Below are 13,049 nucleotides of genomic sequence, written 5' to 3' on the forward strand. Positions count from 1 at the left end.
AGGTCCTCACCCCCAGCAGGAGGTCCTCACCCCCAGCAGGAGACCCTGACCCCCCAGCAGGAGGTCCTGACCCCCAGCAGGAGGTCCTGACCCCCAGCAGGAGGTCCTGACCCCCAGCAGGAGGTCCTGACCCCCAGCAGGAGGTCCTGACCCCCAGCAGGAGGTCCTGACCCCCAGCAGGAGGTCCTGACCCCCAGCAGGAGGTCCTGACCCCCAGCAGGAGGTCCTGACCCCCAGCAAGAGGTCCTGACCCCCAGCAGGAGGTCCTGACCCCCCAGCAGGAGACCCTGACCCCCCAGCAGGAGACCCTGACCCCCAGCAGGACACCCTGACCCCCCAGCAGGAGGTCCTGACCCCCAGCAGGAGACCCTGACCCCCCAGCAGGAGACCCTGACCCCCAGCAGGAGGTCCTGACCCCCAGCAGGAGACCCTGAACCCCCAGCAGGAAGTCCTGACCCCCAGCAGGAGACCCCTGACCCCCCAGCAGGAGACCCTGACCCCCCAGGAAGAGACCCCTGACCCCCAGTAGGAAGTCCTGACCCCAGCAGGAGACCCTGACCCCCAGCAGAAGACCCTGACCCCCCAGCAGGAGACCCTGACACCCAGCAGGAGACCCTGACCCCCAGCAGGAGACCCTGATCCCCAGCAGGAGACCCTGACCCCCAGCAGGAGGTCCTGACCCAGCAGGAGACCCTGACCCCCCAGCAGGAGGTCCTGACCCCCAGCAGGAGGTCCTGACCCCCAGCAGGAGACCCTGAACCCCCAGCAGGAGGTCCTGACCCCCAGCAGGAGATCCCTGACCCCTCAGCAAGAGACCCTGACCCCCCAGGAAGAGACCCCTGACCCCCAGCAGGAGGTCCTGACCCCAGCAGGAGACCCTGACCCCCAGCAGAAGACCCTGACCCCCCAGCAGGAGACCCTGACACCCAGCAGGAGACCCTGACCCCCAGCAGGAGACCCTGAACCCCAGCAGGAGACCCTGAACCCCCAGCAGGAGGTCCTGACCTTCAGCAGGAGGTCCTGACCCCCAGCAGGAGGTCTTGACCCCCTGCAGGAGACCCTCACCCCCAGTAGGAGACCCTGACCCCCCAGCAGGAGACCCTGACCCCAAGCAGGAGACCCTGACCCCCCAGCAGGAGGTCCTGACCCCCAGCAGGAGGCCCTGACCCCCCAGCAGGACACCCTGACTCCCAGCAGGAGGTCCTGACCCCCAGCAGGAGGTCCTGACCACCAGCAGGAGACCCAGAACCCCCAGCAGGAAGTCCTGACCCCCAGCAGAAGACCCCTGACCCCCCAGCAGAAGACCCTGACCCCCCAGGAAGAGACCCCTGACCCCCAGTAGGAGGTCCTGACCCCAGCAGGAGACCCTGACCCCCAGCAGAAGACCCTGACCCCCAGCAGGAGACCCTGACCCCCCAGCAGGAGGTCCTGACCCCCAGCAGGAGGCCCTAACCCCCCAGCAGGAGACCCTGACCCCCAGCAGGAGGTCCTGACCCCCAGAAGGAGGTCCTGACCCCCAGCAGGAGACCCTGAACCCCCAGCAGGAAGTCCTGACCCCCAGCAGGAGACCCCTGACCCCCCAGCAGGAGACCCTGACCCCCCAGGAAGAGACCCCTGACCCCCAGTAGGAGGTCCTGACCCCAGCAGGAGACCCTGACCCCCAGCAGAAGACCCTGACCCCCCAGCAGGAGGTCCTGACACCCAGCAGGAGACCCTGCCCCCCAGCAGGAGACCCTGACCCCCAGCAGGAGACCCTGACCCCCAGCAGGAGACCCTGAACCCCCAGCAGGAGGTCCTGACCCTCAGCTGGAGGTCCTGACCCCCAGCAGGAGACCCTGACCCCCAGTAGGAGACCCTGACCCCCAGCAGGAGACCCCTGACCCCCCAGCAGGAGACCCTGGCCCCCCAGCAGGAGACCCTGACCCCCCAGGAAGAGACCCCTGACCCCCAGCAGGAGGTCCTGACCCCCAGCAGGAGGTCCTGACCCCCAGCAGGAGGTCCTGACCCCCAGCAGGAGACCCTGACCCCCAGCAAGAGGTCCTGACCCCCAGCAGGAGGTCCTGACCCCCAGCAGGAGGTCCTGACCCCCAGCAGGAGACCTCTGACCCCAGCAGGAGACCCTGACCCCAGCAGGAGATCCTGACCCCCAGCAGGAGGTCCTGACCCCCAGCAGGAGATCCTGACCCCCCAGCAGGAGATCCTGACCCATAGTAGGAGATCCTGACCCCCAGCAGGAGACCCTGACCCCCCAGCAGGAGACCCTGACCCCCCAGCAGGAGACCCTGACCCCCAGCAGAAGACCCTGACCCCCAGCAGGAGACCCTGACCCACAGCAGGAGGTCTTGACCCCCAGCAGGAGACCCCTGACCCCCAGCAGGAGACTCTGACCCCAGCAGGAGATCCTGACCCTCAGCAGGAGGTCCTGACCCCCAGCAGGAGACCCTGACCCCCAGCAGGAGACCCTGACCCCCAGCAGGAGACCCTGACCCCCAGCAGAAGACCCTGACCCCGAAAAGGAGACCCTAACCCCCAGCAGGAGACCCTGACCCCCAGCAGGAGACCCTGATCCCCAGCAGGAGACCCTGACCCCCCAGCAGGAGACCTTGACCCCCAGCAGGAGACCCTGACCCCCAGCAGGAGACCCTGACCCCCCAGCAGGAGACCCTGACCCCCCAGCAGGAGACCCCTGACCCCCAGCAGGAGACCCTGACCCCCAGCAGGAGACCCTGACCCCCAGCAGGAGACCCTGACCCCCCAGCAGGAGACCCTGACCCCCAGCAGGAGACCCTGACCCCCCAGCAGGAGACCCCTGACCCCCAGCAGGAGACCCTGACCCCCCAGCAGTTGACCCTGACCCCCAGCAGGAGACCCTGACCCCCAGAAGGAGACACTAACCCCCAGCAGGAGGTCCTGACCCCCAGCAGGAGACCCTAACCCCCAGCAGGAGACCCTGACCCCCAGCAGGAGACCCTGACCCCCCAGCAGTTGACCCTGACCCCCAGCAGGAGACCCTAACCCCCAGCAGGAGGTCCTGACCCCCAGCAGGAGACCCTGACCCCCAGCAGGAGACACTAACCCCCAGCAGGAGGTCTTAACCCCCCAGCAGGAGGACCTGACCCCCAGCAGGATACACGTGACCCCCAGCAGGAGACCCTGATCCCCAGCAGGAGACCCTGACCCCCAGCAGGAGACCCTGACCCCCAGCAGGAGACCCTGACCCCCAGCAGGAGACCCTAACCCCCAGCAGGAGGTCCTGACCCCCAGCAGGAGGTCCTGACCCCCAACAGGTGGTCCTGACCCCCAGCAGGAGATTCTGACCCCCAGCAGGAGACCCTGACCCCCAGCAGGAGACACTAACCCCCAGCAGGAGGTCTTAACCCCCCAGCAGGAGGTCCTAACCCCCCAGCAGGATACACGTGACCCCCAGCAGGAGACCCTAACCCCCAGCAGGAGGTCCTGACCCCCAGCAGGAGACCCTAACCCCCAGCAGGAGGTCCTGACCCCCAGCAGGAGACCCTAACCCCCAGCAGGAGGTCCTGACCCCCAGCAGGAGACCCTAACCCCCCAGCAGGAGACCCTAACCCCCCAGCAGGAGGTCCTGACCCCCAGCAGGAGACCCTAACCCCCAGCAGGAGGTCCTGACCCACAGCAGGAGACCCTAACCCCCCAGCAGGAGGTCCTGACCCCCAGCAGGAGACCCTAACCCCCAGCAGGAGGTCCTGACCCACAGCAGGAGACCCTAACCCCCCAGCAGGAGGTCCTGACCCCCAGCAGGAGACCCTAACCCCCAGCCTCTCCCCCAGCTGACGGAGAGACGAGGGACGAGGCCATCGCCACCAACCACCGGCTGAGGGCAGTGAGGAGCCGCCTGGAGGAGGCCCACGACACGGCCCGCGGGGCGCTCCTCACCCTCCACACCCGCTACAACCAGAGCAAACACACCTGGAACTTCTTCACCCGCTACCGCCTCCTCAAGGTCATGATCAAGGTGAGGTAGTGAGGGAGGGAGGGAGAGACGGAGGGAGAGAGGGAGGGAGAGAGGGTGGGAGAGGGAGGGAGGGAGAGGGAGAGGGGGGGAAGGGAGAGAGGGAGGGAGAGAGAGAGAGAGAGAGAGAGGGAGGGAAGAGAGAGGGGGGAGAGAGAGAGGGGGGAGAGAGAGGGGGGGGAGAGAGGGGGGGAGAGAGGGGGGAGAGAGGCGTGGAGAGAGGGGGGGAGAGAGAGAGAGAGAGAGAGAGAGAGAGAGAGAGAGAGAGAGAGAGAGAGAGAGAGAGAGAGAGAGAGAGAGAGATAGGGTGTCTACTTAGAAACTTAAATTTTGAAGCAAAGATTAGGAATTGAGGAAACTATATGGATCATAAGTTGAGGATTAGGATTTTAAGATGAGAACTAGAGTTTTAAGGTAAGGACTATAGGATTTTAAGGTAAATAATATTAGGATTTTAAGGTGAGGATTAAAATTCCGTGTTAAGATTAGGATACTGAGGTGAGAATTGTTGTTTTTAAATGAAAACTGGGATTTTGAGGTGAGGATTTGGATTTCAGTTCAAGACTGAAAACATTTCACACAATGACATGATTATATGCCTCGGGCGTGAACCATTAAAGGCCCTGGACCTAAGCAGGGACTGGGGAAAGTTTTAACATTTCAGTTGGACAGCGGTTTGCTGCTCCTGCAATCTTTACTATTGTAGTAACCTTGAGATAAAGCCTATCCTTCACGCTCATGGGGGGACGTGAGTTCGAGTCTCCCAGTTCCCAAGTGAATGAGATATAGGTATATATATAGATTACGGGCATATTTCAGGAGGTGGTGCGGCTGGAGACGGAGTACTGGCAGCTGCTGGAAGTACCGCGCCAGGAGAAGCAGGAGCCGGTGCTGGCGTACGTGCTGCGCGCCTGCTCCATCATTGAGAAGAGCCAGAGGTCGCAGGAACAGGCGGAGAAGGCCAACAGGGCTGATGAAGAGGAGGAGAGGAAGAGGGAGAACGCTCAGAGGCTCAATGGTGAGGTGGGGAGAGGGGGGAGTGAGGGAAGGGGGGGAGTGAGGGAAGGGGGGGGAGAGTGAGGGAAGGGGGGGGGGAGTGAGGGAAGGGGGGGAGGGAAGAGGGAAGGGGGGAGTGAGTTAAGGGAGGGGGGAGTGAGGGAAGGGAGGGGGGGAGGGAAGGGGGAAGGGAGGGGAGGGGGAGTGAGTTAAGGGAGGGATGGGGTGAGTAGTTTTTTAATAGTCCAGTTTACCTAGTGGTCCAGTTTACCTAGTGGTCCAGTTTACCTAGTGGTCCAGTTTACCTAGTGGTCCAGTTTACCTAGTGGTCCAGTTTACCTAGTGGCCCAGTTTACCTAGTGGCCCAGTTTACCTAGTGGTCCAGTTTACCTAGTGGTCCAGTTTACCTAGTGGCCCAGTTTACCTAGTGGTCAAGTTTACCTAGTGGTCCAGTTTACCTAGTGGTCCAGTTTACCTAGTGGCCCAGTTTACCTAGTGGTCCAGTTTACCTAGTGGTCCAGTTTACCTGGTGGTCCAGTTTACCTAGCGGTTCAGTTTACCTGGTGGTCCAGTTTACCTAGTGGTCCAGTTTACCTAGTGGTCCAGTTTACCTAGTGGTCCAGTTTACATAGTGGCCCAGTTTACCTAGTGGTCCAGTTTACCTAGTGGTCCAGTTTACCTGGTGGCCAAGTTTACCTAGTGGTCCAGTTTACCTAGCGGTTCAGTTTACCTGGTGGTCCAGTTTACCTAGTGGTCCAGTTTACCTAGTGGTCCAGTTTACCTAGTGGTCCAGTTTACCTAGTGGTCCAGTTTACATAGTGGCCCAGTTTACCTAGTGGTCCAGTTTACCTAGTGGTCCAGTTTACCTGGTGGCCAAGTTTACCTAGTGGTCCAGTTTACCTAGCGGTTCAGTTTACCTGGTGGTCCAGTTTACCTAGTGATCCAGTTTACCTAGTGGCCCAGTTTACCTAGTGGTCCAGTTTACCTGGTGGCCAAGTTTACCTAGTGGTCCAGTTTACCTAGTGATCCAGTTTACCTGGTGGTCCAGTTTACCTGGTGGCCAAGTTTACCTAGTGGTCCAGTTTACCTAGCTGTTCAGTTTACCTAGTGGTCCAGTTTACCTGGTTATCAAGTTAGATCATTACTGCCAGTTGTCTAGTTATGTTATTGTCACTCAAATATCTAGTAATTACCCAGGTGGTGTAGTCATCCAATTAGCCTGCTACAATCACCCAATTAACTACCTGACACCACTCAGGTCAGATCCCAACTGCCTCCAACCAGACCTGGAGGACGGCACGAGCGTTGACCCTCACACTGAGTGAGGGAGAGTGAGAGAGTGAGAGTGAGAGAGTGAGAGTGAGAGAGAGAGAGAGAGAGAGAGAGAGAGAGAGAGAGAGAGAGAGAGAGAGAGAGACAGACAGACAGACAGACAGAGAGAGAGAGAGAGAGAGAGAGAGAGAGAGAGAGAGAGAGAGAGAGAGAGAGAGAGAGAGAGAGAGGGAGAGAGAGAGAGAGAGAGAGAGAGCCGTATCGTGGTACTCCATAAGTCACCTGCAAGTGACCTTGTAGGGTCACAAGCTTGGGAAGGTCAGTAATTCGACCTTTGAGGATCTGGATACATGCCAGCGGTCCCCGACCAGGACAGGAAGTTGGCGGCTTGTCAAAGGTACCTCCATTTGTCCTGGGAATTTGGTTAAGTTGGATTGTAAAATTCAGCATAGTTTGGTATTTACAGCTGCGTCGGGTAGGCGGTTCTATGGGTTTATAACCGTCTGGTAGATAACACATCTGTGTTCTCAGTCCCACACTGTGCTTGTTGAACTTGTACCCGTTGCTCCTTGTTTGTGTTACATCTGACCTTTTAAAGAGATGGTCTGGATCAATGTCCACCAAATTAGAAAAATTTTGCCAAGCGCATAGGTTTGAGTCGTCGCCACGGCTCCCATTGATTTTCCTACCATTGATATGGCACGTTAATGTGTGATTTTTTTTAGTATCCTGCAGATTGTTAAGTATTTTTAAGCTTCGATGAAATGCGCCCCGTCATGCCTTGGTGTGTAGTGTTGGTAGCCCTGCGGCCCTCAACTGTTCCTGGTACCGGAGTCGACTTAGCTCTGGAGGTTCCTGGTACCGGAGTCGACTTAGCTCTGGAGGTTCCTGGTACCGGAGTCGACTTAGCTCTGGACGTTCCTGGTACCGGAGTCGACTTAGCTCTGGAGGTTCCTGGTACCGGAGTCGACTTAGCTCTGGAGGTTCCTGGTACCGGAGTCGACTTAGCTCTGGAGGTTCCTGGTACCGGAGTCGACTTAGCTCTGGAGGTTCCTGGTACTGGAGTCGACTTAGCTCTGGAGGTTCCTGGTACCGGAGTCGACTTAGCTCTGGAGGTTCCTGGTACCGGAGTCGACTTAGCTCTGGAGGTTCCTGGTACCGGAGTCGACTTAGCTCTGGAGGTTCCTGGTACCGGAGTCGACTTAGCTCTGGAGGTTCCTGGTACCGGAGTCGACTTAGCTCTGGAGTGACTTTTGTTGCCCGGTGTTGCACTTTCCCCACAGCAGCTGTGTCCTGCTGGAGCTGCTTTTTTGCAATAATCCAGGGTGGTGGGGGGGGGGCGCACCAGAGATTCATACAGTTGAATCACAACCTTCTTGACCTTAAAGGTACAGGTGCGCTTAAAGGTACAGGTGCGCTTAAAGGTACAGGTGCGCTTAAAGGTACAGGTGCGCTTAAAGGTACAGGTGCGCTTAAAGGTACAGGTGCGCTTGATTATTTCTACGGTTTGGTTATCTTTTTTTTTTTACTGCCACGCCCACTTGTTGTACAAGTTTCATTGATGACGGATCCTGACTCCAAGTTCCTTGTCTGCATCAATCTGTTGCAAGGTAATGTTGTTAATGTGGTAGTCACGGGTTGTTATGCCCCACTTACAAGGTCTTGCATTTGTCAATATTAAAACCCATTTGTCAGTCTTCTAACATTTGTGGAATTTATGCAGCTCTCTCAGTAAGACTTCAATATAATTTTCTCTTCACACTATACGGCAATATTCTCATATATGTCATTGGTGTATATGAGAAATAGTGTCGGCCCCAAAATGGCCCCCTGTAGGACCCCACTCACCGCACTTCTCCAGTCAGATCAGTTTCCATTTAGCACGACCCGTTTTCTTTGTTTCAACCCGAGTTTAATCCATTCCAGTATTCTCCCATTTACTCCCTGAACCTGTAATATCCTTGCCAGCCTCTCACTTGGGACCTTATTATTTATTTATTTTTTTTTTTTGAGATATATACAAGAGTTGTTACATTCTTGTACAGCCACTAGTACGCGTAGCGTTTCGGGCAGGTCCCTGGAATACGATCCCCGCCGCGAAGAATCGTTGTTACAACCAAGTGCACATTTTACTGTTGCGTTAAACAGAGGCTACAGTTAAGGAATTGCGCCCAGTAAATCCTCCCCGGCCAGGATACGAACCCATGACATAGCGCTCGCGGAACGCCAGGCGAGTGTCTTACCACTACACCACGGAGACTGTATCAAAGGCTTCAGCAACATCCATGTGTACTAGGGCCACCACAAGTCTCTTATCTCCCTTGGTTTACAGAGCATTGTTGCTGTGGTTAAGTCACATTCTTGGAATACCAATAAGATATTTGTTTTAGTGTGTTTAGGGTTCTGTTACAGCCTCCTAGAAAGCCCTTAAGGTCAGCACTTAAGGTCAGCCCTTAAGGTCAGCCCTTAAGGTCAGCCCTTAAGGTAAACCCTTAAGGTCAGCACTTAAGGTCAGCCCTTAAGGTCAACCCTTAAGGTCAGCTTTTAAAGACTCTTATTCATATAGAATTATAGATTACATTTGAGAGAATGTTGAGTGATTTAATATTTAATATATTCAAATATTTCAGTACGGGAGCTGAGTGCTGTTGGCTGTTATTGCTCTAATTTCTCATATATGTTGAGTAATTAAAGGTTAAAGGTCATTTTGGGTTGTGAAATATACCTCCAGACGTTGTTAGGCCTTAAGTCCAACACCACACATATAAGTTGGTCAGTAATTGTGATGTGTTGCAGGAACCAGCCTTAAAACATTGTGATGTGTTGCAGGAACCAGCCTTAAAACATTGTGATGTGTTGCAGGAACCAGCCTTAAACACTGTGATGTGTTGCAGGAACCAACCTTAAACATTGTGATGTGTTGCAGGAACCAGCCTTAAAACATTGTGATGTGTTGCAGGAACCAACCTTAAACATTGTGATGTGTTGCAGGAACCAGCCTTAAACACTGTGATGTGTTGCAGGAACCAGCCTTAAACATTGTGATGTGTTGCAGGAACCAGCCTTAAAACATTGTGATGTGTTGCAGGAACCAGCCTTAAACATTGTGATGTGTTGCAGGAACCAGCCCTAAACATTGTGATGTGTTGCAGGAACCAGCCCTAAACATTGAGATGTGTTGCAGGAACCAGCCTTAAACACTGTGATGTGTTGCAGGAACCAGCCTTAAACATTGTGATGTGTTGCAGGAACCAGCCTTAAACATTGTGATGTGTTGCAGGAACCAGCCTTAAACATTGTGATGTGTTGCAGGAACCAGCCTTAAAACATTGTGATGTGTTGCAGGAACCAGCCTTAAACATTGTGATGTGTTGCAGGAACCAGCCCTAAACATTGAGATGTGTTGCAGGAACCAGCCTTAAACACTGTGATGTGTTGCAGGAACCAGCCTTAAACATTGTGATGTGTTGCAGGAACCAGCCTTAAACATTGTGATGTGTTGCAGGAACCAGCCTTAAAACATTGTGATGTGTTGCAGGAACCAGCCCTAAACATTAAGATGTGTTGCAGGAACCAGCCTTAAACATTGTGATGTGTTGCAGGAACCAGCCCTAAACATTGAGATGTGTTGCAGGAACCAGCCCTAAACATTAAGATGTGTTGCAGGAACCAGCCTTAAACATTGTGATGTGTTGCAGGAACCAGCCCTAAACATTGAGATGTGTTGCAGGAACCAGCCCTAAACATTGAGATGTGTTGCAGGAACCAGCCTTAAACATTGTGATGTGTTGCAGGAACCAGCCCTAAACATTGAGATGTGTTGCAGGAACCAGCCCTAAACATTGAGATGTGTTGCAGGAACCAACCTTAAACATTGAGATGTGTTGCAGGAACCAACCTTAAACATTGTGATGTGTTGCAGGAACCAGCCTTAAACATTGAGATGTGTTGCAGGAACCAGCCTTAAACATTGTGATGTGTTGCAGGAACCAGCCTTAAACATTGTGATGTGTTGCAGGAACCAGCCCTAAACATTAAGATGTGTTGCAGGAACCAGCCCTAAACACTGTGATGTGTTGCAGGAACCAGCCTTAAACATTGAGATGTGTTGCAGGAACCAGCCTTAAAACATTGTGATGTGTTGCAGGAACCAGCCTTAAACATTGTGATGTGTTGCAGGAACCAGCCCTAAACATTGTGATGTGTTGCAGGAACCAGCCTTAAACATTGTGATGTGTTGCAGGAACCAACCTTAAAACATTGTGATGTGTTGCAGGAACCAGCCTTAAACATTGTGATGTGTTGCAGGAACCAACCTTAAAACATTGTGATGTGTTGCAGGAACCAGCCTTAAACATTGAGATGTGTTGCAGGAACCAGCCCTAAACATTGAGATGTGTTGCAGGAACCAGCCCTAAACATTGAGATGTGTTGCAGGAACCAGCCCTAAACATTGTGATGTGTTGCAGGAATGACAACATCTCAGATCCTGGAGGAGAATAACGCCCTCACTAATGAGCTCTACCGTCACCTAAGGAAGTACTCATCTCTCAGGACCCTCATGAGGGAGCTGAAGGTGAGGGTGGTGAGGGAGCTGGGTACCACCCTCTCAAGTCCCAGCCTCTCAAGTCCCAGCCTCTCAAGTCCCAGCCTCTCAAGTCCCAGCCTCTCAAGTCCCAGCCTCTCAAGTCCCAGCCTCTCAAATCCCAACCTCTCAAGTCCCAGCCTCTCAAGTTTTAATCTCTCAAGTCCCACCCTCTAAAGTCCCAACCTCTCAAGTCCCAGCCTCTCAAATCCCAACCTCTCAAGTCCCACCCTCTAAAGTCCCAACCTCTCAAGTCCCAGCCTCTCAAATCCCAACCTCTCAAGTCCCAGCCTCTCAAGTCTCAGCCTCTCAAGTCCCAGTCTATCAAGTCCCAGTCTATCAAGTCCCAACCTCTCAAATCCCAGCCTCTCAAGTCCCAGCCTCAAGTCCCAACCTCTCAAGTCCCAGCCTCTCAAGTTCCAATGTATCAAGTCCCAACCTCTCAAGTCCCAGCCTCTCAAGTCCCAGCCTCTCAAGTCCCAACCTCTCAAGTCCCAGCCTCTCAAGTTTTAACCTCTCAAGTCCCACCCTCTAAAGTCCCAACCTCTCAAGTCCCAGCCTCTCAAATCCCAACCTCTCAAGTCCCACCCTCTAAAGTCCCAACCTCTCAAGTCCCAGCCTCTCAAATCCCAACCTCTCAAGTCCCAGCCTTTCAAGTCTCAGCCTCTCAAGTCCCAGTCTATCAAGTCCCAGTCTATCAAGTACCAACCTCTCAAATCCCAGCCTCTCAAGTCCCAGCCTCTCAAGTCCCAACCTCTCAAGTCCCAGCCTCTCAAGTCCCAGCCTCTCAAGTCCCAATGTATCAAGTCCCAACCTCTCAAGTCCCAGCCTCTCAAGTCCCAGTCTATCAAGTCCTAACCTCTCAAGTCCCAGCCTCTCAAGTCCCACCCTCTCAAGTCCCAGCCTCTCAAGTCCCAGCCTCTCAAGTCCCAGCCTCTCAAGTCCCACCCTCTCAAGTCCCAGTCTCTCAAGTCCCAGCCTCTCAAGTCCCAGCCTCTCAAGTCCCAGTGTATCAAGTCCCAACCTCTCAAGTCCCAACCTCTCAAGTCCCAACCTCTCAAGTCCCAACCTCTCAAGTCCCAGCCTCTCAAGTCCCAGCCTCTCAAGTCCCAGTCTCTCAAGTCCCAACCTCTCAAATCCCAGCCTCTCAAGTCCCAGCCTCTCAAGTCCCAACCTCTCAAGTCCCAGCCTCTCAAGTCCCAGCCTCTCAAGTCCCAGCCTCTCAAGTCCCAACCTCTCAAATCCCAGCCTCTCAAGTCCCAATGTATCAAGTCCCAACCTCTCAAGTCCCAGTCTCTCAAGTCCCAACCTCTCAAGTCCCAGCCTCTCAAGTCCCACCCTCTCAAGTCCCAGTCTCTCAAGTTCCAACCTCTCAAGTCCCAGCCTCTCAAGTCCCACCCTCTCAAGTCCCACCCTCTCAAGTCCCACCCTCTCAAGTCCCAGCCTCTCAAGTCCCAGCCTCTCAAGTCCCAGTGTATCAAGTCCCAACCTCTCAAGTCCCAGTGTATCAAGTCCCAACCTCTCAAGTCCCAGTCTCTCAAGTTCCAACCTCTCAAGTCCCAGCCTCTCAAGTCCCACCCTGTCAAGTCCCGACCTCTCAAGTCCCAACCTCTCAAGTCTCAGCCTCTCAAGTCCCAGCCTCTCAAGTCCCAGCCTTTCAAGTCCCAGCCTCTCAAGTCCCACAAACACTTGACACTTGACAACTGTGGAGGATGACACTGGCACTGTCAGAGGCTGGCCCTCCACCTTAATACTCCAGATAAACTGTGACCACCATCTGTGCTTGTCTAGCGCTCCCTCTCGTCCCTACTCCTGGCGCTGGAGGATCACAGTGGTCCTCTTATCACTTGAATATGTCCACTAAAGTGCCACTTGAGTGTGAGAACCTTGAGGCTGCCATGACTGACTTAGCACGATACAAGCCCCTCAGACCCCTGGAGGTCTGGCTTCAACATCTCAATCTTTTACAGGATGAACAACCCAGCGGGTTTTCTTCCTATTGGGGAGTGTTGTACATGCTGCTATGGCGGTGTGTCCACTCACAGGATGAGTGGCGCTGCCCAATACTGTCACTATGGCGGTATGTCCACTCACAGGATGAGTGGCGCTGCCCAATACTGTCACTATGGCGGTATGTCCACTCACAGGATGAGTGGCGCTGCCCAATACTGTCACTATGGCGGTATGTCCACATACAGGATGAGTGGCGCT

At 54.7% G+C, this 13,049-nt stretch overlaps 1 protein-coding gene across 1 annotated transcript in view; it reads left to right on the top strand.

Annotated features, from left to right (window-relative positions):
• The window catches only part of LOC123749575 (uncharacterized), a 68,668-nt gene that overhangs the window by 43,231 nt on the left and 12,388 nt on the right, over positions 1-13,049 (top strand). Inside the window, exons 2-4 of the mRNA XM_069303391.1 lie at positions 3,804-3,988; positions 4,805-5,003; positions 10,723-10,829. Coding sequence (XP_069159492.1) covers positions 3,980-3,988; positions 4,805-5,003; positions 10,723-10,829 — 315 coding nt within the window. The 5' untranslated portion in view covers positions 3,804-3,979. The remainder of the gene's footprint in view (positions 1-3,803; positions 3,989-4,804; positions 5,004-10,722; positions 10,830-13,049) is intronic.

The sequence above is a fragment of the Procambarus clarkii genome, chromosome 50, assembly GCF_040958095.1.
Source record: "Procambarus clarkii isolate CNS0578487 chromosome 50, FALCON_Pclarkii_2.0, whole genome shotgun sequence".
Lineage (NCBI taxonomy): Eukaryota > Metazoa > Arthropoda > Malacostraca > Decapoda > Cambaridae > Procambarus > Procambarus clarkii.